We start from the raw sequence: 24,753 nt of genomic DNA on the forward strand, positions 1-24,753 counted from the left end.
TTTTGAGATAGAGTTTCGCTCTTGTTGCCAGGCTGGAGTGCAATGGTGTGATCTTGGCTCACTGCAACCTCCGCCTCCTGAGTTCAAGTGATTCTCTTGCCTCAGCCTCCCGAGTAGCTGAGATTACAGGCATGCGCCACCACACCCAGCTAATTTTTGTATTTTTAGTAGAGACGGAGTTTCACCATCTTAGCCAGGCTGGTCTTGAACTCCTGACCATAGGTGATCTGCCTTCCTTGGCATCTCAAAGTGCTGAGATTGCAGGCATGAACCACCGCGCCTGGGCCCCAGTGACATTTTATAATAAGCCACCTCTCACCTCCTGCCTCAGGCCTCACATGCCCTTTCTGATTCATCTTCAACAGCCTGATGAGCTGGTCCTTTCCTCACCATCTCCAATACACAGATGAAGGGACCAAGGCTCACAAAGCCCAGCACACTTGCCCTGAGCTCACCACCAACCCACAGGCCCCTTTTGAATGAGAGTGCTTTGACCACTCTGACCCGGGTGAAACGGTCCATCTCTCCTGTCTTTCCGAAAAATGTTCATGCATTCAACAATTAAATCCATTCACTACGACACGTGAGTCACTGTTCTGGGTGCTCCCCTTTCTCCCTCCAGCCATGATCGCCATAAGAGGCTGATGCCATCATCTGGATGTGAGATCGGGGGTTATGGTAAACCTGCAGTATCAATCCAAGAGATCCCAGAATGCTGTTGCCCTGTGAAACCTGGCGGAGCCCTGAGATTTGGGTCAATGCCCCCTGCTGTGTGTCTCTGGCCTACAAAGACACCACGGGTACCTATATATAGGTGCTAGATGCCACCTCACTGCCCACCCTCCATTGCCATGGGAGCACTGGGGGCAGGGAGAGGCCTTGTCAGTGTAAGTAGAGAGAAAACCCTGAAGAGCCAGTGGATTGGGGGTGGGGGAGAGGGGTAGTGATCTGAAGGGAAGACCCCTCCAAATGCCCTCCTTCTGTCCCTCCCTCCGAAAAATAACATTCCATAGAAGGAGAGATGGAAAGAGGTCACCTTGCATGCCAGATGGAAAAATCACCAATTAGATTTATTTGGGTCACAAAATTATTTCTTTAAAAAGCAAATTAGGGTAGCCTGAAAGAATGGAAAGAACGTTTCAGAATAAGACACACTTGGCTTCCACTGAAAGCTTCTGTCCTTGTTAGCTCAGTGTCTTAAAAAAATTACTACGCCTCTCTACATCTTGGTTTTCTTATCTATAAAAACCATAGATTCATTGGCAGGGCGTGGTGGTTCACACCTATAATCCCAGCACTTTGGGAGGCCAAGGTGGGTGGCTTGCTTGAGTCCAGGAGTTCAAGATCAAGCTGGGCAACATGGGCCAGGTGTGGTGGCTCACACCTGTAATCCCAGAACTTTGGGAGGCTGAGGCAGGCAAATCACTTGAGGTCAGGAGTTCGAGACCGGTCTGACCAACATGGCAAAACCCCATCTCTATTAAAAAAAAAATACAAAAATTAGCAGGGCATGATAGCACACACCTGTAATCCCAGCTACTCAGGAGGCTGAGGCAGGAGACTCACTTAAACCCGGGAGGTGGAGGTTGCAGTGAGCAGAGACTGTGCCACTGTACTCCAGCCTGGGCAACAGAACGAGACTCTGTCTCAAAAAAAAAAGAAGAAACGGAAGTCAGATATCAGCACTCCTTGGCTCCAAACCCTGCGGTAGCTCCTTTGTACCCGCCATCTCCCTCTCTATTCTGGTAAGGGGGTAAGGGCCTCCCTTTGGCCTCTTTGCCAGCTCCTGCTCACCTGGCTTCGGAAGCACTGGCCTTCTCCCTGCTGCTCCTAGATCACACTGAGCTAGCTTAAGGGCTTATCTGGGGACAGGCCTGAAAAGCTCTTCCCTGCAAAGTTCTTCTGGTTTTTGTCCTTTTATCAGATAGCCAGATAGCCTGTAATTGCCCACCTCTCCTGGTAGATATTACTTTTGAATCCTCACCATAGCCCCAAGGCTGGGAGAAGTTAGGAAACGCGGCAGAGGGCAGCTGTCCCTAAGTGGTGGAACTGGAACTAGGACCCAGCGGTGGCCCTGGACTCCAAAGCCCCAGGCCCTGGCTTGGTTGAGCCAGGCACTGAGGGAGGCACTTGGGGGTGGGGCGTTCCATAGAGACACAGCCTCTGTACTCAAAACTAATGAGAGACAGAGAAGCAAATGGATGAATCACAGTGCCTGGCAAATGTTAGGTGCCAATAAATATGTTTTGTTGTTGAACAGATTAAGAGCCTTAAGGTGTGTAGACATTTCTGTGGGGCCTAAAGAAGGAACAAGAGTGCGAGGGAGGCAAGGAATGGGCTAGGAGAGATTTCTCAGTGGAGGGGGACATTTGAAGTAGACCTTGAAGGAAGGGTAGGAGTTTGTTAGAAGCCACTAGGCCTGGAGAGTGGAAACAGCATGGAGGGATGGAAAGAAGGCGATCTGAGAAAATGGGTTTGGAAGAGCTCTGAATATTAGTGTTATAATTCCCTCAGGTACCCCAGGGCCCCAGCTAGAGATCAACAGATGGTGCAGGAGGCTGGCCTGGCATCCCGGACAGGCTAAGGGGCCGTCAGCAGGTGAGGGCCCCTTAGCCTGTCCTATCCTCTGACTCTCTCTGCCAGCTCGGGACCTTCCCGGTACCTACAGCCGGACCCGGACCCAGGGGTCCTCTGGGGGCGGGGCACGAGTGGCCTCTGCAGGCCCGTCCCTTGTTGACGTCACACAAGGATGACACGGAGGCGGGGCTCAGGATTGGGAGGAACCATGCATAGGGGGCGGGGCCCGAGAGAGAGCGTGGAGGAGAAGACCGGAAGTCCCTCAGCCCTCGCCCGCCCTCGTGCTCCCTTCAGCCCCTTCGCAGCTCCGTACGCAAGGTCGTGTCCCGGAAGTTAAGGGGCCATGTTGATGGGTGACCCCGAGAGAGGTACCGGGCCAGAGGCGAGTCCTGCGGAGTGGTAGCGCGTGCGGCCTGCGGGTGAGTGAGAGAACGAGTGAGGACCGGCGGCGGGTGAGCGGCTGGGAGTTCGCAGCGCCTCCCCTCAGGCTGCTGCCGGCGCCCCGCATGCGGCCCAGGCCCGGGATACCGGCCTGCCGCCGGGGTCTTGCCTCATTCAGCCCTGGGCTTTCCCCTGCGAGGCCTCTCGGTAGCCCCGCCCCGCTCCAGCCTCAGAGTCCTCCCGGGTCCCCAGGCCGGTCTACCCCGGCCCGGCCCCCAGGGTCGGGGAAATGCGGACTGGCTGGAGCTCAGCCGCCCACTTGCTCAGCGACCTTGTAGTTACAGCCCTCGTCGTGACAGTCGCCTTTTACCTCATCAGACACTTGTCCTGTTGATTTCCTGCATCGGGAGGCCCTTAGGGCCGCGGGAGCTCTTATGAGGAAAAATGGACAGAGATGGTGACTTGCTGAAGCTTGCGCAGGAAGTTAGCAAGGCCGGAGGCCAAGGGCTAGCTGACTTTGGGCCCAAAGTCCAATCTTTTTTTCCAGCCAAATACCTCCGCCACTTGGTCTCATTTCTTTGTTTCTGAAACGAAGGTGATCATTTTTTCCACATAGGGATGCTGTGAATGCAATTCCCTCATTCGTTAAATATAATTTTGAGCCCTTGTATGTGCCAAGAGCTGTGCTGGGAAAGTTCGTGGAGCACCCAGAACTGGTGTACACATGGTCCGGCTCCAGCAAAGAGTAACTCATTCCACAGGCAGGCAGAGTCTAGAAGAGTGCAGCCCTCCCCTTGAGAGTTGTGGGCCCTCGGGCAAGTTGTGGGCCCTCTGAGAGATTGTTTCCTTCACCTAAAATGGGGTAATGATAACCCTAGGGTAGCTGACAGAATGAGTTGTTATATGAGACGCTTAGAACATTGCACAGTGGGCCAGGTTGGGTGGCTCAAGCCTGTAATCCCAACACTTTGGGAGGCAGAGGTGGGTGGATCACGAGGTCAAGAGATCCAGACCATCCTGGCCAATATGGTGAAACCTGGCTCTACTAAAAATAGGAAAATTAGCTGGGTGTGGTGGCAGAGGCCTGTTGTCTCAGCTACTAGGGAGATGGCTTGAACCCGGGAGGTGGAGGTTGCAATGAGCTGAGATCAAACCAGTGCACTCCAGACTTGGCGACAGAGACTCCGTCTCAAAAAAAAAAAAAAAGCATTGCACATGTATATAGTGCAATAATATGATGCAATAAGCATTAACGGTTCCTAAGAACCCTGACTACCTCCTAGATTGATAGTTTAAATGATAGTGGGCAACAAAGCACTTTACAAATAGTCTGGTGTAAGGGTTTATTGTTACTGAAGGAAGACAGTGGTAGTTTATACTTAAATGTAATATTTATTGAGCATTTACAAACCTGGCCAGGTGGTACTAATAATAGCTGCTATTGATAGTGTTTAGTGTGTGCCAAGTGCTGTTCTAAACATGTTCACATACATTAAACTCATCTAGTGCTTATGCCAACCACATGGACAAAATACGATTTTTATCCTCACTTTACAGATGAGGAACTGAGACAGGCACAGAGAGGTTAGGAGGCTTGCCCAAGATAATGCAGCTCGTAAGTGCTGGTGCTGGGATTCAAGCATGACTGAGTGCTTGTCTTCAAGCACTCTGAGACCACTCCCTCTGGTGAAGTTCTATTACTATTCTTTACATGCACAGTTCTTAAAATAACCCTAGGTTGTGGGTACTATTGCCATAATATCCTAATCTCCATTTTATAAGTGAGGAAGCTGGTGGTCATCAGGGCTTAAGTCCTTTGCACAAAGTCATATGGCAAGTAAGTGTCAGGGCCAGGATTTGAGCCCTGGTGAACCACAACCTGTATGTTCCCAGAATGGGCATTCAGAGTGGGGGTCTCTAGTCCTACCTAGCCTTGCCATTAAGTCATAGGGTGACCTAGGGGGTCTCTGGAACTTGGATTAAAAACCACTCACTACATAGTCTGTACAGGTCCTTTTGTTATTAATCCTGATACTAGGCTTGTCTGTCTTTCCTTCTGTTTATAGTGTGACACCCAGCCCCTGCCAGTCCCCCATGGCCCCGTGGAGCCGAGAGGCGGTGCTGAGTCTCTATCGGGCTCTGTTGCGCCAGGGCCGACAGCTTCGCTACACTGATCGAGACTTCTACTTTGCCTCCATCCGCCGTGAATTCCGAAAAAATCAGAAGCTAGAGGACCCTGAGGCCCGGGAGAGGCAGCTGGAGAAGGGCCTGGTCTTTCTTCACGGCAAATTGGGAAGGATAATTTAGGCTCCTCCAAAGGAAAGAGGACAAAGGTGCCTTCTGTAAACACTCCTGGTCTCTCCCATCCCCACCTCACAGATGCATTAAGAAGCTTCAGGTATGTAGACCCTCGTTCCTGTAGATTTCATTATTTTTTGTCACAAGGGACTGAGGAAAGGACCAAAGTCGTTCTTTTAGTCACTAGAAATGAGTGGAGAGCCGGGTGTGGTGGCTCATGCCTGTAATCCCAGCACTTTGGGAGGCCGAGGCGGGTGGATCACGACGGTCAAGAGATCGAGACCATCCTGGCCAACGTGGTGAAATCCTGTCTCTACTAAAAATACAAAAAATTAGCTGGGTGTGGTGGCGCGTGCCTGTAGTCCCAGCTACTTGGGAGGTTGAGGCGGGAGAATCACTTGAACCAGAGAGGCAGAGGTTGCAGTGAACTGAGATTGTACTACTGCACTCCAGTCTGGCAACAGAACGAGACTCTGTCTCAATAAAAAAAAAGAAAATGAGGGGCCGGGCACGGTGGCTCAAGCCTGTAATCCCAGCACTTTGGGAGGCTGAGGCGGGTGGATCACGAGGTCAAAAGATCGAGACCATCCTGGTCAACGTGGTAAAACCCGGTCTCTACTAAAAATACAAAAAATTAGCTGGGCATGGTGGTGCGTGCCTGTAATCCCAGCTACTCAGGAGGCTTGAGGCAGGAGAATTGCCTGAACCAAGGAGGCGGAGGTTGCGGTGAGCCGAGATCACACCATTGCACTCCAGCCTGGGTAACAAGAGCGAAACTCCGTCTCAAAAAAAAAAAAAAAAAAAAAAAAGACAATGAGTGGAGAGCCAGGTGCAGTGGTATGTACCTATAGTCCCAGCTGTACAGGAAGCTGAGGCAGGAGGATGAGCTTGAGCCCAGGAGATTGAGGCTGCAGTGAGCTATGATTGCACCACTGCTCTCCAGGCTGGGTGACAGAATGAGACCCTGTCTCTGGAAAAAAAAAAAAGAGGACATTTGAGGTCTGCCTCAGATGAGAAATAGAGTCTTACCAGCCACAGGGTAAGAATAAGCAAATGCCTGCAAGTGGGAACTGCATTCTTTTTTCTTTGAGACGGAGTTTCCCTCTTGTTGACCAGGTTAGAGTGCAGTGGTGTGATCTCAGCTCATTGCAACCTCTGCCTCCCGGGTTCAAGCAATTCTCCTGCCTCAGCCTCCCAAGTAGCTGGAATTACAGGCTTGTGCCAGTATGCCCAGCTAGTTTTGTATTTGTTTAGCAGAGATGGGGTTTCTTCATGTTGGTCAGGCTGGTCTTGAACTCCAGACCTCAGATGATTCGCCTACCTCAGCCTCCCAAAGTGCTAGGATTACAGGTGTGAGCCGATAATTTTTTTTTTTAAAGAGACAGGCACAGCAATTTTTTTTTTTTTTTTTTTTTTTTGAGACAGGGTCTCACTCTCACCCAAGCTGGAGTACAGTGGTATGATCATAGCTCTCTGGAACCTTGAATTCCTGGCCTCAAGCAGTCCTCCCTCCTCAGCCTCCTGAGTAGCTGAGACTCCAGGCATATACCAATGTACCCAGCCAATCTTTAATTTTTATTATTGTAGAGACAGGGTCTCGCTATATTGCCCAGGCTGCTCTCAAACTCCTAGCCTCAAGTGATCTTCCCACCCTTGCCTCCCAAAGTGTTGGGATTATAGATGCAAACAACTGTGCCTTCCAGAAACTGCACTTTATAGTCTGGAAACTTAAGTCTGATGTGGCCAGAATGGCACTCCTGTAAGGCACCTAGTCAGAGTTGAGGGTGGGCCAGGTCTGGAAGGACACTGACTCCCAGTTGAAATTGTAATGGATACCTGATTATGGGGGGGTCCATCACAGCTCTGTAAGCAGGGCAATGACATGGCCACATTTGTATCTTAGAGGGCATACCAGTGGCAGTGTGAAGAATAAATTGATGAGAGATACTAGAGGCAGTGGATGTAGCCAGATGAGATTGAGGGACTGAGGAGATGGGGGTGGCCACACAGAAACACAGCATGTACAGCAGTGGGACTTGGTGATCAGTTGGCTGAGGCAGGAGGAGGAGAAAGAAAGATGAAGGGTAACTGGGTGTAAGGCCTGCCAGCTGGGTGGAGGGTGCTGCTTTTAACTGGGGGAGGGAAAGCAGGAGGAGGAGCCTTACATAATAGCTTTTGGTTCTTCTCAGCCACTTAGGATTGGCACACCTGCCTTTGGCAGCACAGGGCCAGGAGTGGGGTGATGCCCATGGGAGCCTGTCTGCACAGGGAGGGTTGGCTAGTGGATCTGGAAGGAAATTAGGGCGTTCCTTGAAATCTGTGTATTCCTAATATATTTTGGCTGTGAGCTGGGCTACATGCTGCAATCATTATCCCCTCAAAAAAAACCAAGAAACAGAATGCCATAGGGTTAATAGTTCATTCCCACAACAGATACTGTGCATCAAACACTGCACACCCTGGGGATGCAGCAGTGAATGAGTCCAAATGTCCCCCAGAAGCATACGACCTGGGGTTAATGGAGTGGAGATGGGAACAAGGTGGGCAGCAAGTACTTAGGACCCCTGTAGATTAGTTCTCCCCAGAAGCATGAGCTTGGGGTTCAAATCGTGGCCATATAATTTACTGACAAAGTGACCTTGGGTCTGTTACTTGACTTCCACCTCACTCAGTTTCTTCATCCTGTAAATTTGGGATAATATTACTGACCTCATGGGATTGCGGGAATTAATAATAAGTGTAAAATTCCCATCATGTAATGTACAGTCAATATACATTAGCTGTTCTTGTATGTATTCAGGTAAGTTAGGTTTATAAAAAGGCCTATGGCTTTTTCAATTAAAATCAGTTGGAACTTTCACAATTTTGTGCTGTCATCCTAGGAGCTGCAAGGCCTCCATTATTCATCATCCTTACTATATTAGGGTAATGAGCATTTCTCTTCCCATTTTTGTATCAAGGGAGATAAGTTAAATCACTTGCCTGAAATGTTGGCAGGGCTCAAATTCGCCATCCCTACTTCTGCCCGCCAGGGCTGTGTTCCTTTTTTGTTTTTTATTTTAAAACGATCTGAACCATTTTCAAGTGTACAGCTGTAAGTGTATTCACATTGCTGTGTATCAGAGCCCCAAAACCTTTTTCATCTTGCACATCTGAAACTCTATACCCATTAAACAACGGGGTTCATTGATGACTGTCCTATGGGAGGTGGAGTGCTTACCTGCTACTAGGCTGTAAGCTTATGCAGCAGAACCTGAGTGGAGAATGTGTTGTGGAGAAGCAGTTTAAACTGGAACAAGTTGAATTAACTTTTCAAGTAAGGTTCATGTCTCTCTGTTGAGCTTGTGGGTGCTCTCTCCTATTCCAGGCCACCTCTCATATTCCAGGTCTATGATGTCACTTGGTCCTTGGATGGTGGGGGGTACATGTTGCATTACAGTAGGAAAACCCTTTAACAAGCTGGCTCAGCTTACTAGTTTTGATCTCAGCCAGGCGCAGTGGCTCACGCCTGTAATCCCAGCACTTTGGGAGGCTGAGGCAGGTGGATGACCTGAGGTCAGGAGTTAGAGACCAGCCTGGCCAACGTGGTGAAACGCTGTCTCTACTAAAAATACAAGAAATTAGCTGGGTGTGCTGGCGCACGCCTGTAATCCCAGCTACCCAGGAGGCTGAGGCAGGAGAATCACTCGAACCTGGAAGGCAGAGGTTGCAGTGAGCTGAGATCGCCTCACTACACTCCAGCCTGGGCAACAGAGTGAGACTCTGTCTCAAAAAAAAAAAGAAAAAATAGTATTGATCTGAAGCCCAGGATGGCATCACTGCGAATTTTAAAGGCCATTTTAGAGCTGTCTCAAAACGTGAAATGTCACTCAGAGGACAGTCTGGGTTGCTGACTGCCTTCTGGAAGCCGAACTTTGTCCTGTGTAAAAGACTAGATGAGAACTCATTTGTGGAGCATTTTTACAGTTTCTGTCACATCCACTGCAATACAGTTTATATAACTGTCCACATTCAGTATTTCGGTGGATGGTTTTTCCTCACTACAACCCTATGATTTGGTCCCATGCAGGTGCCATTATCACTTTTTTGTAGCTGAGGTGTTAGGTAACTCATTTAAAGTGACCCAGCTAAGAATTCAGGGCTCAAGGCAAGTACTGTGTTTCAGGATTTCTCACTCTAAACCTGTGCTCTGTTCTGTCATCTGTAGCACCACCTTGCTCTCACCAGGGCGCCAAGGACTAAAGTGGTCCACGGAGGCTGCTTCTGCCCGGAGCAAGGCGGCGCCCTTCTGGCCCTGCTGCATCACACTCAAGGATCGTTTAGAGGGCACTTGTGTCCAGCGGCTCTCCCTATTGTAAATATTTCAGTAAAGAGTGAAAACAAGAGACATTGTTACGTGTGGGGAAATGTATAATATTCTGCTTTTTTCCTCACTGGTTACTCTGCCTCCACTAAGTTTGGTATGTCCCGTCTCTGTCTCAGTGGCCACTGGAGGGAGGGTGTCTGGTGTTCTTCCCTGACTCCACCTGTAAATACAAACGTTACCTCTTCTCCCTGGCCTTGCTCTGTGCATTTGAGGTAGGAGTGTACTGAGTTTGGCCAAGTAGTCTCTCATGTCTCTAGACCTGAAGTTTCTATTGACTGTAAGTGGTAGAGAAAAGGAAAGTGCCCCCAAGGTGTGAACTCAAGTTAGGGAAAAAATATTTTTGGACTTGACAGTGCCTCTTAGTTAACTCTAATAATAGAGTCAAATATTTCTTTGTTTTTCAGGCAGGAGCATAAGATGTGGAGCTAGCAATACCCAGTTATAACATGGTATCAGAAGGAATATTATTTTACATGGAAGATGTCCTCAGTGATCTTGTCTCTTAATGTCCTCCCATTCTGGGACCCTGAATGGTCTGACTTTGTTTTCCCTTATGTCATTCCTGGTGTGAAGGACAGGGGGAATTATAGAGGAAAGTGGCAGCATGCTAAGTGGTATTCCTATCTGAACCACGCTGTCATCCCTTACCCGGCTCAGGCCCAGGGTTCTGGCTCCACGGGAATGGGCTTACCTGGGGACTGCTGCTGCTGCAGTCAGGATGACGCCATTGTAGCTGGGAGCAGCACACTGCCTGGAGGCCAGCCTCTTCGCTGCTGTGCCCAAGCTCTCCTTTCAGGTGACCGTGTTTTTAGTTACCCTTCTGAGTGTGATGGAGCAGATGGGTGTTTTGTTTCCCAGTTAGCAGCCGAGTCTGCAGTGTCCTTTGTGCTTTTGATCTCCCAGTATGCCAGCGTTACCTAAGCTTATATAGTCCCCACTGCACAGTTCTCTCCAGCAACAAACCATTTGTCAAGCAGGAGAGTCCACGGAGGGTTCATTTCTCACATATGGACTTGTAGTTACAGTTCCATGTGCTGGGTGTTTGGTACATGTTTTGTGTTTCATTTGCAGAAAGTACCTAGAATAAGGGCTGATTTGATTTGGGTAAGGGTGAGGGTGGTATGGTAGAAAAAGCATCATACGCCGGGTGTGGTGGCTCACGCGTGTAATCCCAGCACTTTGGGAGGCCAAGGTAGCCGGATCACCTGAGGTCAGGAGTTCAAGAGCAGCCTGGCCAACATGGAGAAACCCCATCTCTTTAAAAAAAAAAAAAGCATACAAGGAGCGGGGATTCCTGAGTTCTGGAGAAGACTGTGTCATTTCGCTTTTTATTTTTATTTTTAAGATACAGGGTCTCGCTTTATCACTGAGGCTGGAGTGCAGTGGCATGATCATAGCTCACTGTAGCCTCAAACTCCTGGGCTCAAGCAATTCCCCTGCCTCAACCTTTTAGGTAGATGGGACCACAGGCATGCCCCAGCACGCTCTTTATTTTTATCTTTTACTTTTGGAGATGGAGGTCTTGCCATGTTGCTCAGGTTGGTCTTGAACTTCTGGCTGCAAGCGATCTTCCCACCTCTGCCTCCAAGTAGCTAAGATGATAGGTGCTAGCCACACTGCACCTGGCGATTGTACCAGTTCATTACGCTGAGACCTGGCACATCACCTCCCTATGTTTGAGGTGCTGTGATGGTGTCAGATGAGCTCCGCCCTGCTCAGCTCTAACCTTCCACAAAGTAGTGGCCAAAGGATGAAGGCGTGACCTGCATTGTAACATTGTGAAGGGATAGAGAGAGGGTTGTTTTGCATGGTTGGGGGGTACTTCACTGTTAATACGAAAAAGGATTGACAGTGAGCTTAACACTTTCTTAATCTCACTAGCTTGGGGAAAGGTTTTCCTACAGTACCCAAGATCAGCCCCTCCTCCCTGCATCCCTATATATCATGGGACATGGTAGCTCCTGCTAGTCCCTAAAGCATGCGGTGCTGGAGGCAAGAGGATTAGGGTTGCTGGAACTCAGAGTACCCTGTACTTGTTGGGGTTTGACTTGATTGGGGAGGGAGGTTCTTGGGGTCCCAGTACTTACGGCCGTGTTCTATCTTCATTCTCAGATGAGCAATGGCAGGCGCTGGTGAGCGCAAAGGCAAGAAGGATGACAATGGCATTGGCACAGCCATTGACTTTGTGCTCTCCAATGCCCGGCTTGTGCTGGGGGTGGGTGGAGCGGCCATGCTGGGCATCGCCACACTGGCAGTTAAGCGGGTAAGTGCATGCAGCCAGGGCCAGGGGTGGGACACGGTGCTGTGCTCATAAAGTGTAATGTTCTATAGAAAGAAAATGTCGAAGCATTCTTACAAATAGGAGGAAATGATCACAATGATGTTAAGTGAAAGAAACAGGTTTCAAAAGTATGTATAGAGTGATCCTCATTACATACATCTAGAAAGAAACATACCTGGTATTCACAGTTTGCTCTGGGTCATTTGTCTATGTCTTACATTGTTTAGTCTTCCCTGAGATTTTCCTCATGGAGCAAGGTATTCTATAATCTAGAATAAAAACAAAATGATTAAAAGTAGTTGAACTTACTAGAACAGAGCTTCTGGTGATGAAGTAGATTGGAAGAAAATAGGGAAAGAGGGGGCAGGTTTATGTTCTGTGTCCTCTCTGCCATTTCAGATGTATGATCGGGCAATCAGTGCCCCTACCAGCCCCACCCGCCTGAGCCATTCAGGGAAAAGGAGCTGGGAGGAACCAAACTGGATGGGCTCCCCCCGACTGCTGAACAGGGACATGAAGACAGGCCTGAGCCGGTCCCTGCAGACCCTTCCCACAGACTCTTCAGCCTTTGACACAGGTGAGAAGGGCTGCTACCCCTCCTGGGACCTCTCTGGACTTTCAGGACCACTCCTGCACTCAGCAAACGTTTCCTGAGCACATCTGTGCCAGGCACAGTGCCAGCACTTGCCCTCCATGCCAGACCCTTCTTTCTGGGACTGTGGCAGCTGTGGACTGAGCAAGCGTGGGAAGAGCTCATGTGCCTCTCTCTCTTGCCTTGGCAGATACATTCTGCCTGCCCCGGCCCAAGCCATTGGCCAGGAAGGGCCAGGTAGACTTGAAGAAGTCACGACTCCGCATGTCCCTGCAGGAGAAACTTCTTACTTACTACCGGAACCGGGCAGCCATCCCTGCTGGAGAGCAGGCTCGGGCCAAGCAAGCTGCTGTGGACATATGTGCGGAGCTCCGGAGCTTCCTGCGGGCCAAGTTGCCTGACATGCCGCTTCGGGACATGTACTTGAGTGGCAGCCTCTATGATGACCTGCAGGTAACAAGGTGGTTCTCACAGTGGGTGGGGTTGGGTGCCAAGCACAGTAGTGTTGCTGGCACAGGTCACTGTCCCAGACTAGCCAGAAAGACTGAGGTCTTACAGCCTCTGAATCCTGTGTACTGCAGCAGCATTTGGAGATCCATATTTGTTATTCTTTTTTTTTTGAGATGGAATCTTGCTCTGTCGCCCAGGCTGGAGTGCAGCTCGGCTCACTGCAACTTCCGCCTCCTGGGTTCAAGTGATTCTCCTGCCTCAGCCTCCCAAGTAGCTGAGACTACAGGCGTGTGCCACCACACCCAACTAATTTTTTTTGCATTTTTAGTAGAGAGGGGGTTTCGCCTTGTTGGCTAGGCTGGTCTCGAACTCCTGACCTCAGGTGATCCACCTGCCTCAGCCTCCCAAAGTGCTGGGATTACAGACTTGAGCCACCACCCCCAGCCTGTCATTCCTTATTTTTGTGTCTTTAATCCCTTCTCATGTTTTAGTCCTACTCACAAGTTTTAAGAAACTTTAAGAGGCCTCTTCCTTCCTATATTCTTGTCCCCGTCTCTCCTTTCGAATTTTCTCACTCTGTAGATTGATAGGGTGACATGAAAGAATTCTTAGTTCCCTTTTTTTCACTTTTGGAGACAAGAACACACTCCGTCACCCAGGCTGGAGTGCAGTGGTGTGGTTGTGGCTCACCGCAACCCTGACCTCTTGGTATCAAACAGGCCCCACCTCAGCCTCTCAGGTAGCGAGGTGCATTATAGACATGCACCACCACACCTGGCTAGTGTTTTATATTCATTGCAGAGATGGGTTTTTGCCATGTTCCTCAGGCTGGTCTTGAACTCCTAGGCTCAAGCGATCTGCCTGCTTCAGCTCCCAAAGTGCTGGGATTACAGGCATGAGCCACTGTGCCCAGCCTAGTTCCCATTCTTGTTGGGGGAATGTAAGATGGTGCGACCTGTGTTGGAGGAAGCATGTCTTTTGAACAGAATAAACCCTCAGAACTTGTTAAATTCTGCTCTGACAGGTGGTGACAGCTGACCACATCCAACTCATTGTGCCCCTTGTGCTAGAGCAGAACCTGTGGTCATGTATTCCTGGTGAAGACACCATCATGAATGTCCCTGGCTTCTTCCTGGTTCGTCGTGAGAATCCAGAGTACTTTCCTCGTGGGAGCAGTTACTGGGACCGCTGTGTAGTAGGGGGTTACCTCTCCCCAAAGACAGTTGCAGATACATTTGAGAAGGTAGTGGCTGGCTCCATCAACTGGCCAGCCATCGGGTCCCTCTTGGACTATGTGATCCGACCGGCCCCACCCCCAGAAGCCCTGACACTGGAGGTGCAGTACGAGCGTGACAAACATCTCGTCATTGACTTCCTGCCATCAGTGACCCTTGGTGACACAGTCTTGGTGGCCAAACCACACCGGCTAGCCCAGTATGACAACCTGTGGCGGCTGAGCTTGCGTCCCGCTGAGACGGCACGCCTGCGGGCTTTGGACCAGGCCGACTCGGGCTGCCGATCCCTGTGCCTCAAGATCCTCAAGGCCATATGCAAGTCCACCCCGGCTCTGGGCCACCTCACTGCCAGCCAGCTCACCAACGTCATCCTCCACTTGGCCCAGGAGGAGGCTGACTGGTCTCCAGATATGCTGGCCGACCGCTTCCTACAGGCCCTGAGGGGACTTATCAGCTACCTAGAGGCGGGAGTCCTGCCCAGTGCCCTAAACCCCAAGGTGAACTTATTTGCAGAGCTCACCCCTGAAGAAATAGATGAATTAGGATACACTCTCTATTGCTCATTGTCTGAGCCAGAGGTGCTGCTGCAGACGTAGGGCAGGTGAAGGTCAAAGCAGGTGTCGGTGGTCAGGCCCTGGATTCTCCATTAGATACACTTGGCTATGTAGTTGGTGCCTCACAGGGTCCCTGGTGCCGCCTGTCTTGCTGATCATCACCCTGGTCACTTCATGCCAATTAGAATGACATCTCTTCTGTCTCCTGTTTTCTTACCCAACTCCTTCTATTTTAGTTACCAATCACTGTGCTCCCTACTCCTCCCTGGCTCCAGGCTAATTTTTCTGGAATGAATTGAGAAGGTAGAGTGCTGGCCTGTGCTGATGGACCACTTGGTGTTTTGCATGTCAGCCCATGTTTGCTGCCTCTCTCTGGCCTGCCTTGCCCATTTGCCTGTTCCTACTCAGTGTCTTTTCTATCTTTTCCTCTCTCGTTCACGCCTTCTGTTTTGCTCTTGTCCCTGGAGCATATCTGCCTAATTAAGATGTTGCCTTTTAGTTGAATGTCACTGAAGAGCTGTGATTGTATGTTTCAAAGCTGAACTCTGCAGAGTGAGCGCTGAGACAGTATTTAGGGTTTCTGGGAGTGAGGCTGGTAGAAGAGCTGGTCTTTGACCCCAGTTCCTGGAAAAGAAGTCCGTTCTCCCACCATTTCCTGACCCATTCATAAATGCTGAGAGCATCACTCATGGGAACACTGTTAATGACCCACACAGGATAAACTGGATGCAAAGTTATTTGCAGATTGAATTTCTTGGTGGCTGTCAGCAAAAGTGCAGAGTAGGGAAGCAGAGCTGGTTAAGGGCCTCATGGAGCCTTTGTGTGCCCCATGTCTGCTCCTCATCTATGGCTGCAGGAGTCGGACAGACAAGGAAGGATGGGGTTGCCAGGGCAGCACATCTATATTCATTGCAGAGATGGGTTTTTGCCATGTTCCTCAGGCTGGCATGTTCCTCGCTTGAACTCCTAGGCTCAAGCGATCTGCCTGCTTGAGTTTTCACCCCTTCTCCTTTTATTGCCAATTAGGACAAGGCCTTGAAGGAACACAGCCTTAGCTGCCAGTTGAGGATGAGGGAGGCTGACAGGAGGCTGAATGTCAGCTGGAAAATCCAGTCACTAGTTAGGATTTGGTGGCCATGTTTTCTCCTCAGACAGGCCCTGCTTTTCTAGGATGTGTGGCCTTAGAGCAGGAACAGGCCCAGCACTGGCCCTTCATCCTCCAGTGTCTGTGACTGGAACGTGAGCCCTCCGGGCATGGCCAGAGGGCAGGTGAGCATGCGCAGACCTCTTTCCCTTGTCCTATTTCTCACCCAGCACCTGGGGAGATCGGTGCTACCAAGGAAGAGAGCACACAGATGAGACATAGGGGAGGGAGGTGGGCACTTCCTCTATTCCTCCTCATTTCCCGCTGCTAAGATGCAGTATTTTTTGCCAGGTAAATGGATCCTGCAGGTGGGGGAATGTTTAATACACCATGTCCCTTTGTTGTTTCGTGTTTTTTCCCTGTTTGTGGCAAGACCGATGATAATTCTGTGTCTCCTCTGCCCATTTAGTATTTGTTTTCCTCCTGTTTTTTTTCTATTACTACCTCTCCATCAGTGAGGTTCTGGTGAAGCTCTGCAGCTGTCTCATTCCTTCCCAATGACAGGAACAGGAAATGGCTAGCACTGATAACCTCAGCACCCCTCTGAATTTAGGGTAGAGATTCCTGTCCCTCTTTTGTCACAGATCAGGAAGTTGAGAACTAGGGTTAACCTTGACTATGTTTAGAGGTCTTCTTGCGTCCTTTCCCCTTAACAAGGATTTCTTATGGTGGTTCAATTTCATTTGCATGAAGGTATTGAGAGGGAACAAAAATGATAAAGCTGAGAACCTTGAGACAGCTCTACCCTGTCTGTTGGTCAGACTTAAAGGGCAGTTAAAAAAAAAAAAATCTGTATGCCTGAGTACCACCCTGGATGAATGCTTTAGAAGGGATGGGGTGAAGCCTGACTTTGAAGGTTCCAGTGTACCCATCATGTATTCATTAGAAGGGAGAGGAGAGGATTGACAGGGTATTGCAGAAGTATAGCTTATTCACTGAGATAAATGATTTGGTTTCCCTGCCATGAGTATTAAAAAAACTTAGTTTTCCCAAGCTGGCATCTCTGACCAAATACTACATAAAACATTAGAAGGAGGCTGGGTGCAGTGGCTCACGCTTGTAATCCCAGCACTTTGGGAGGCCAAGGTGGGTGGATCACTTGAGGTCAGGAGTTTGAGACCATCCTGGCCAACATGGCAAAACTGTCTCTACTAAAAGGAAAAAAATTAGCCGGGTGTGGTGGCAGGCACCTGTAATCCCAGCTACTTGGGAGGCTGAGGCAGGAGAATCACTTAAACCTGGGAGGTGGAGGTTGCAGTGAGTCAAGATCGTGCCACTGCACTCCAGCCTGGGTGACAGAATGAGACACTGTTTCAAAGAGAAAAAAAAATTGGAAAGAGAACTCAAGATTTTAAAGAGTCTCAAGTTATTTAAGTCGAGTATAACTATCATTTTAGGATAGCAAATGAGTTTATCTTTCTGAAACAGCACCGCTTTCAACTGTTTGATAAAACCGTAACTTTGTCATTTCATAAGCAACAACCTCTTAAGAAGACCTCAGAACTAGAAGCAGTGGGAACTCTCAGCCCTGGTCCTGGTGGGTTTGCTGACCATGACTGGGCAAGCCATTCTTTTTGCTGCCATCTTCCTCGTCATAAAATGTGGAACATAGCAGTTGCTTTTGAGATTCTGGCATGGAAGAGGACAACATTCTGCACCTGCCCCCTTTTTTAAATCGTTGGGGAAAGCTGAGTAACTTTCCCTGATACTCTGCCTTCCTGTTCAGTAACTCTTACTTTTGCCTGAAGTAATAGCATTTTCTCTACTTCTCCATCTAGAGATTTTTGTGTGTGTGCCATCAAGGTTAGCAAACCTTATACTTAGCCTAACACTTAAAAAATGCACTCATCTTAAACCTAATCAATTCCAGAGTTTATTTTGGTTCTCCTCTGTTGCCCTTCCTAAAATATGAGTTCAAGACGACAGTATTTTTTTCTTTACATGCTTGGTTGTGACTTTTTACATTTTATTTAATTAAAGGAAAGAAATGTTGAAGCTCAAGTTGAAAAAAGTGTCACAGAGGCCGGCCTTCAGTCTCCTGGGTCCTGGCCCTTGTGGGCCACTTGTCCATATTCCACACTTGGTGACTGTGCTCCCTGCACTCCACTCAAGTTGAGAGTTCAAATAATCTTGAAGGAGAATCAGCTTCAGGATTGAATGACCCAGGAGAGTCCCCGAGGGGGTTTCTGTAAATAGAGACTACTGCGTGTGTCCAGATCTCCCTGCCATGGTAATTCCTTGGGACTCTGACTTGGCTGAGAACTTAATGCTGGGATTTGTTAGAACTCTGCCCTTTTATCTGAAGCTCAAGGCCAAGGAGAATTATAGGAGACTTAGGGTAGAGCTGACCCCTGTAGCAGGCTCAAGGCTGCATCCCTTTTAGATCCAACTTAACTGTAAGTGGCCAGAATACCAGAGATGTGGGGTCTGTGGTCAGCTGCACATGAGGTGTTTACCTTTACATTTTGGTCACCTGTAGTCTTTAAATTCTTGGTTCCTGAGGCGAAGCCCACAACTTGCCTTCTAGTCACTTGCCTGCCCACCAGTGGTGGTTGATGTGTTAGCTGGTAAATTTGGAATCAGTCACCAGTCTTTCCGTCCTGTCTTGGCTAAGTCTATTTAGGTAGAGTCAGCTTAGCCCTGAGACCCAGAGACCTGCTGTCCTTTTTCTCCCTGAGGGAGGAAATGAAACTGGGGAACACAATGTCCTTCCATAGCATGGGAAGAAGAAAATAAAATCTTTCGAACAGCTTTGACTTGTGTGTGGCGGATCAAACATTTTCCTGTGGGAGTGGTACTGGGTCTCCATTTTCAGCTAGGGGAACCTTTGAAGTGTTTGAGCTAGGTCTCTATAAGAGAATGTATGGGACAAACTGCTAATGGAGTCATTCTTCCACGACCTTTTCAGTGTCGGAACGGGAAGTGTTACTTTAATTCTTAACCATCTGCACTATCCATCAGGAGGTAGGTTTTTTTCCTTGAGACATGTCTCACTGTGTTACCCTGGCTGGAGGGCAAAGGTGCGATCTCTGTTCGCTGCAACCTCTGCCTCCTGGGTTCAAGCAATTCTAGCTGAATTACAGGTGCCTGCCACCATGCCTGGCTAGTTTTTGTATTTTTTTTTTTTAAGTAGAGACGGGGGTTTCACCATGCTGGCCAGGCTGGTCTGGAACACTCGACCTCAGGCAATCCTCCTGCCTACACCGCCCAAAGTGTTGGGATTGCAGGCATGAACCACCATGCCCGGCCAGTAGTGTCTTGTCCTGTGGCTCCCTAGATCTGCCTTTGGAAGATGTGGTTAATGGCTCAGGGATTCTTACTGCATTTGCATGAAAAGGCTAGACAATTTCCTTTTTTTTTTTTTTTAAGACAGGGTCTTGCTCTGTTGCCCAGGCTGAGTTCCAGTGTTACAATCACAGCTCACTGCAGCTTGGAACTCTGGGCTCAAGCAATCCTCCCACCTCAGCCTGAGTAGCTGGGACTACAGGCTGGAGCCACTGCTCTGGAACCAGCTTCTGTATATCTCGACACTCATGATTCCCCAAGGAGAAAGAAAAACCATACTTTTATTCCAGCATCCAGTATGCCTTGTGTATACCGGTTGTTTCCTTTCAGTAAATAATAGTGAAGAGTCCTCTGAGGCACCAGGAGGATGTGATGAAGACAGTGACAGAGGTCAGGGTAAGGAAACCTGAGTTCTATGACCGGTAGCAGCAACAGCAACCATTATTGGTTACGTGTTATCAGGTGCTGTGCTAAGTGCTTTACATGTATGATTTCACTTCATGGGGTAAGGAGACTCATCAATAGCCTCATTTTACAAATGAGGAAACCGAGGCTCAGAGAGGATAAGTCACTTAGCCAAAATGTCCCAGCCAGGATTCTTTTGCGTGTTCTCCCCAAAATGTCTTCCAACTCCTACTCCAAACTCCTTCCACTGGGAGCTGCGTGACTTTGAGCAAGAAGCTTCATCCCTTTGGGCCTCCATTAGAAAGGATTTCTTTGGGCGAGGTTGAATGAGCGCAGCAGATGGCCTGTGGTTACAGCAGTGCTTCCCCGGTTTTTTTGTATCACAGCGCTCATAGAAATACTTGTGTGGCTCAGTGAAATGGAGGCGGAAGGTTTCCACCTTCGCGGGGCCTGACTGGAGGGAGCTGGGGGACTATGGGGAGGTTTCTTGTATTCTTTAAACAGACTACCCCTTCCCAACGCACAACCCCCAGCAAGTGGCCGTGGGTTCCCAGGCGCCTCTCCTCCCAGGGCCATGAACGTGACTGCTGAAAAGCGGGTTAGGCTGGGGAGTTCAGAATCCGGAGTGAATCGAAACTACCCCAGAGAGACGGCAGCGAAGAAAAATCCTGTTCCTAGGGGAACAGAACGGAACCTGAGGCCACCAGAAGTTCCCCTCTGATGCAATTCCGTAGCAGCCTTGCACTTGAGCCGGATGAGAACTGTAAAAACCCAGGTTGGACGACAGGATGGCGCGTCTTCCCGGCTCCTTTCCAGAGTTTAGGAGGGGCCATGCAGACTCAGCCGGCCTTTGCGGGCAGGTAGGCGAGGACGGGGCGCCCTCTTAAGACCCCTTCAGCCTTCCGAGGACAGCACCATGTTGGCTATGGATGGGGTCTCTGGAAGACTCAGGCTTGGTGCAGGTAACCCCGCGGCTTCCGCAGGCCATAAATCAGCGCAGCGTGCACCGAAGAAGCGCGCAGGCTGGGAGCGGCGACATAGCCGCCAGCGCGGACCTCCATTGAGGGCGGCGGGACCGACAGCTGGGGCCGGGCCTCGAGGCCGCTGTGGGTCGCATGGCACTAAGGCCACCTGGGGGCAGAAGTCGGCGCGATCATGGCGGGCTAGCAGGCGGGAGGGGCTGAGACAGAGCAGACAACCCCGAACCCCGGCCCTTCCCGCGCAAGCCCTGGGCTCCCTCTCGCAGCAGCCACCCACCTAGGGCCCTGAGCCAATAAGAGCTCGAGGTATATATGACTCACCGCGCCTGGGCCAATCAGCTCGACGCGCGCTCTACACCAGCACCTCGCGCGATAACCTGGCGGCCTCGGCCTTCACAATGAAAACCCTCTGTGGGAAAACCACCTCTCCCCGCCCACTGCGCCGACACCGGAAGCGAGGCGTGTCTGAGAGATCACTCCGCGCTCCGGCGGCAAAGGTAAGAACGGACTCTTTAATCATAGAAACTAATAAAGTAGTGCGCCTCTCTCCTTTCATGAGGCCATAGAAACAAATTCCTTTTCCTGTCACAGCTGCGCCCGGACATAGGTGGTGGGGGCGTCAGAGGGAGGGAAGCGAGCAGACGGGAGGAGACGGTCACGTGGCTGCTGCGGAAGGATAAGTCTGTGCTGTGTTCCAGCGGAGGCGAACTTTATAAAGGGCCGACGGGCGGCGGCTGCGGCCATTTCTACTTCTCTCTCTCATAGATGTAGTTCTTCACGCACGTGCGCGCCTTCCCTCCTCCCCGCCCGCAGGGTCCAAGGCCACCATGGCGTATTAGGGGCAGCAGTGCCTGCGGCAGCGTTGGCCTTTGCAGCGGCGGCAGCAGCACCAGGCTCTGCAGCGGCACCCCAGCGGCTTAAGCCATGGCGTGAGTATCCGGGCGGGCTATCCAGCCGTGCTCCCTGGGTCGGCGAGGGTTTTGGGCTGGTGGGGCGCGGCATGGGGCCGGGACGGTGCCGCCAAGAGGGAAGCGATTTTACGAGCGCCAAGGACGCTGTAGTCTCTGCTTGGGTGTTTCCGAGACGCTCGCGTACCCGGGGCCGGGAAAGCGCAGCTAGGTGCCAGGACTGCTTCCCCGGGGGTCTCGCCACCCTCGTACCTCGAGACGTTTCCCTGAGGGTCTCAACTGTCCCACCCGCGAAACGTGGCAGAAGCCAAGATGGCGGCCGCAGGGCGGCGCCGCGGGCGTGAGTCACGGGCGGGCGGTGGGCGGGGCGTAGCCGCCCTGGCCGTATTTGGACGCGGAGACGGAGCGCTTTCCTGTTGGCCAGTGAGGGAATGGCCGGTCCTCCACGATCGTCCATTTTGTGGAACCTGAGCTGGAAGCGGGGGGAGGGGGGCTGGGGGGGGAATACATCTGCCCTGTCTCTAGATGGCCGGTTTAGCCGTCCCACCTCATAAGTGGAAAGATGAAATTCTTAGATCAGCTAACGTAATGGGACTTGGCTTCTGATTCTTATTCAGGCTTCTCACGGCATTCAGCAGCAGCGTTGCTGTAAGCGACAAAGACACCTTCGAATTAAGCACATTCCTCGATTCCAGCGAAGCACCGCAGCATGACCGAGATGAGTTTCCTGAGCAGCGAGGTGTTGGAGGGGGACTTGATGTCCCCCTTCGACCAGTCGGGTTTGGGGGCTGAGGAAAGCCTAGGTCTCTTAGATGACTACCTGGAGGTGGCCAAGCACTTCAAACCTCATGGGTTCTCCAGCGACAAGGCTAAGGCGGGCTCCTCCGAATGGCTGGCTGTGGATGGGTTGGTCAGTGCCCCCAACAACGGCAAGGGTGAGTAGGCTGCCACCAGCCACATCCAGGTGGGATCTGGGGTTAGGGGCTTGCTATCTTTGTGTCTGACTCACTGGGCCCATCACTCGTATCTTTTGCAGAGGATGCTTTCTCCGGGACAGATTGGATGTTGGAGAAAATGGATCTGAAAGAGTTTGACTTTGATTCCCTGTTGGCTACAGATGACCTGGAAACCATGACAGATGAGCTTTTGGCCACGTTAGATGACACATGTGACCTCTTTGCCCCGCTAGTCCAGGAGACTAATAAGGAGCCCCCCCAGGCGGTGAACCCAATTGGCCATCTCCCAGAAAGTTTAACAAAACCCGACCAGGTTGCCCCTTTCACCTTCTTGGAACCTCTTCCCCTATCCCCCGGGGTCCTCTCCACCACTCCAGATCATTCCTTTAGTTTAGAACTGGGCAGTGAAGTAGGTATCTCTGAAGGAGATACGAAGTCAGACTCCACTGCTTACATAGCCATGATCCCGCAGTGCATAAAGGAGGAAGACACCCCCTCAGATAATGATAGTGGCATCTGTATGAGCCCAGAGTCCTATTTGGGCTCCCCCCAGCATAGCCCCTCTGCCAGGGGCTCCCCAAATAGGAGCCTCACATCTCCAGGTGTCCTCTGTGACTCTGCCCGTCCCAAACCTTACGACCCTCCTGGAGAGAAAATGGTAGCAGCAAAAGTAAAGGGTGAGAAACTGGATAAGAAACTGAAAAAAATGGAGCAAAACAAGACAGCAGCCACTAGGTACCGCCAGAAGAAGAGGGCAGAGCAGGAGGCCCTCACTGGTGAGTGTAAGGAGCTGGAAAAGAAGAACGAAGCTCTAAAAGAGAGGGCAGATTCCTTGGCCAAGGAGATCCAATACCTGAAAGATTTGATAGAAGAGGTCCGCAAGGCAAGGGGGAAGAAAAGGGTCCCCTAGTTGAGGGTAGTCAGGAGCGCAAGGTGCTTGTACATAGGAGTCTCTCGCTGTAGCTGTGTGTGTGAATAAATTATTTTGTAGTGAATACTTCCATGTGTGTAATTCCTTTTGGCACAGTAACAGAGTGAAACCGCTACCATCCGCCTGCCCCATGCTGGTCTTAATGTGCCCTGTGCAATCTGGGGAGGAGGGCAGTCTAAGACTAGATTTGTACCCAGGGTGGGATTTGCTTATCCCTGCTAGGTGTAGACCATGGTGGCTGATGACTTTGATGGGGCTCTCTAGAGCTGGTTGTAGCAAGCTGGGTTTTGGCCAGAGCTGAGTGCTGGTCAGGTAGGGAGGCGGTTTGAAGGGAGGAACAGCCTGGGCCTTCACCTGTGTGTTCAAGGCCTTCGTGCCAACATCCTGTCACATAAAACCCTGGGCAAGGTTGCACACTCCTTGAGGTGAGCACGTAGGATTAGGTTTCACTTATAACCTAAACAGTTCTGCAGAAGCCTCTGAGAAACAGCTCCTTTTGGGACTTGATGTTGAAGCAGGACGCGGGCTGGAGACAGGCCTCTTTCTCCTTACCTGGGGGTGGAAATACGACATTCTGCACAGGTTCTGGTTAGAGCTGGGCACTAAGGCAACAGTGAAGGCTGTTGTGCCTGCCGCTACCTAAACTAGAAGGCCTGATGTCCTCGGGTTATGTTAGGATGGAGCAGCACTTAGAAGCCAGGCAGTATCTCACTGCAGTTTCAGACTTACCCGTGGGTGGGGCGCATTTGCCTTTTCAGGCAGGCAATGCCTTTTGGGTTGTGGATGAATGCTTGAATGCAAGGATAAGCCCAGCCTGGGCAGATCTGGCCTTTTGTGTCTGGGTATCAGCCAAACCAGTTTTCCTCATGTGGAAGGTGGTGTAGACCAGGTGTGTCCGGGGAGCGTCTGGGAGGAGAGTGAGGGTGAGTGCAGCCCAGCCACTGCTCTAACAGCACAGCATGCGTGTCCTTTAATCCAGTCCCTGCAGAAATCTAATGGCGCAGACACCACACTTGCTCGCTGCAACCCCTGCTTCCCAGGTTCAAGTGATTCTCATGCCTCAGCCCCCTGAGTAGCAGAGATTATAGATGCTTACCACCACGCCCAGCCAATTTTTGTATCTTTAGTGGGGATGGGGTTTTTGTCATGTTGGCCAGCCTGGTCTTGAACTCCTGACCTCAGGTGATCGCCTCCTAAAGTGCTGGGATTATAGGCGTGAGCCACAGCGCCCAGCTCACCCAGAAGGATTTTGAGCAAAGAGGTAGAGCTGGGATTTGAACCCAGGACTCGATCTCCAGTCTGGGCTCTTCATTTTGCCTCTTGAGCTGGAAACAAATGGCCTGTAATGACCAGCATGCTGGGGCCCACATGGCCAGCATAGACTGTCACCTGAGAGCCAGCTGTGGATGT

General features: G+C 50.6%; 3 protein-coding genes and 1 long non-coding RNA gene across 6 annotated transcripts; 3 read left to right on the forward strand and 1 right to left on the reverse strand.

Annotated features, from left to right (window-relative positions):
- The first annotated feature begins 2,920 nt into the window (after nt 1-2,920).
- Nucleotides 2,921-5,290, forward strand: MIURF (mitochondrial elongation factor 1 upstream open reading frame). Its single transcript, XM_054239076.2, has 2 exons — nt 2,921-2,996; nt 5,025-5,290. The coding sequence occupies exon 2, from the start codon at nt 5,053-5,055 to the stop codon at nt 5,263-5,265; it is 213 nt and encodes a 70-aa protein (XP_054095051.1). The 5' UTR covers nt 2,921-2,996; nt 5,025-5,052; the 3' UTR covers nt 5,266-5,290.
- On the forward strand, nt 2,921-18,634 carry MIEF1 (mitochondrial elongation factor 1). 3 transcript variants are annotated; one of them, XM_078334339.1, is made up of 7 exons: nt 2,921-2,996; nt 5,025-5,356; nt 10,027-10,418; nt 11,735-11,885; nt 12,303-12,480; nt 12,686-12,948; nt 13,970-18,634. In XM_078334339.1, exons 4-7 carry the CDS (start codon nt 11,742-11,744, stop codon nt 14,774-14,776), a joined length of 1,392 nt encoding a protein of 463 aa, XP_078190465.1. In that variant the 5' UTR covers nt 2,921-2,996; nt 5,025-5,356; nt 10,027-10,418; nt 11,735-11,741; the 3' UTR covers nt 14,777-18,634. The 3 variants fall into 3 exon arrangements, with proteins under 3 accessions (XP_078190465.1, XP_078190463.1, XP_035122109.1); XM_078334337.1 differs by lacking the exon at nt 10,027-10,418 and having other exon boundaries at nt 2,921-3,553; XM_035266218.3 differs by lacking the exon at nt 10,027-10,418.
- On the reverse strand, nt 10,948-20,959 carry LOC128928643 (uncharacterized). Its single transcript, XR_008474054.2, has 4 exons — nt 20,870-20,959; nt 12,079-12,172; nt 11,710-11,947; nt 10,948-11,385 (listed from the first exon to the last, which is right to left on the reverse strand). It is a non-coding gene; the product is annotated as an uncharacterized LOC128928643 (long non-coding RNA).
- A 327-nt stretch (nt 20,960-21,286) lies between these two features.
- ATF4 (activating transcription factor 4) lies at nt 21,287-23,407 on the forward strand. Its single transcript, XM_002763908.6, has 3 exons — nt 21,287-21,477; nt 22,074-22,391; nt 22,493-23,407. The coding sequence occupies exons 2-3, from the start codon at nt 22,166-22,168 to the stop codon at nt 23,320-23,322; spliced, it is 1,056 nt and encodes a 351-aa protein (XP_002763954.1). The 5' UTR covers nt 21,287-21,477; nt 22,074-22,165; the 3' UTR covers nt 23,323-23,407.
- Nucleotides 23,408-24,753: the final 1,346 nt, after the last annotated feature.

This window comes from Callithrix jacchus, chromosome 1 (genome assembly GCF_049354715.1).
Source record: "Callithrix jacchus isolate 240 chromosome 1, calJac240_pri, whole genome shotgun sequence".
Classification (NCBI taxonomy): Eukaryota; Metazoa; Chordata; class Mammalia; order Primates; family Cebidae; genus Callithrix; species Callithrix jacchus.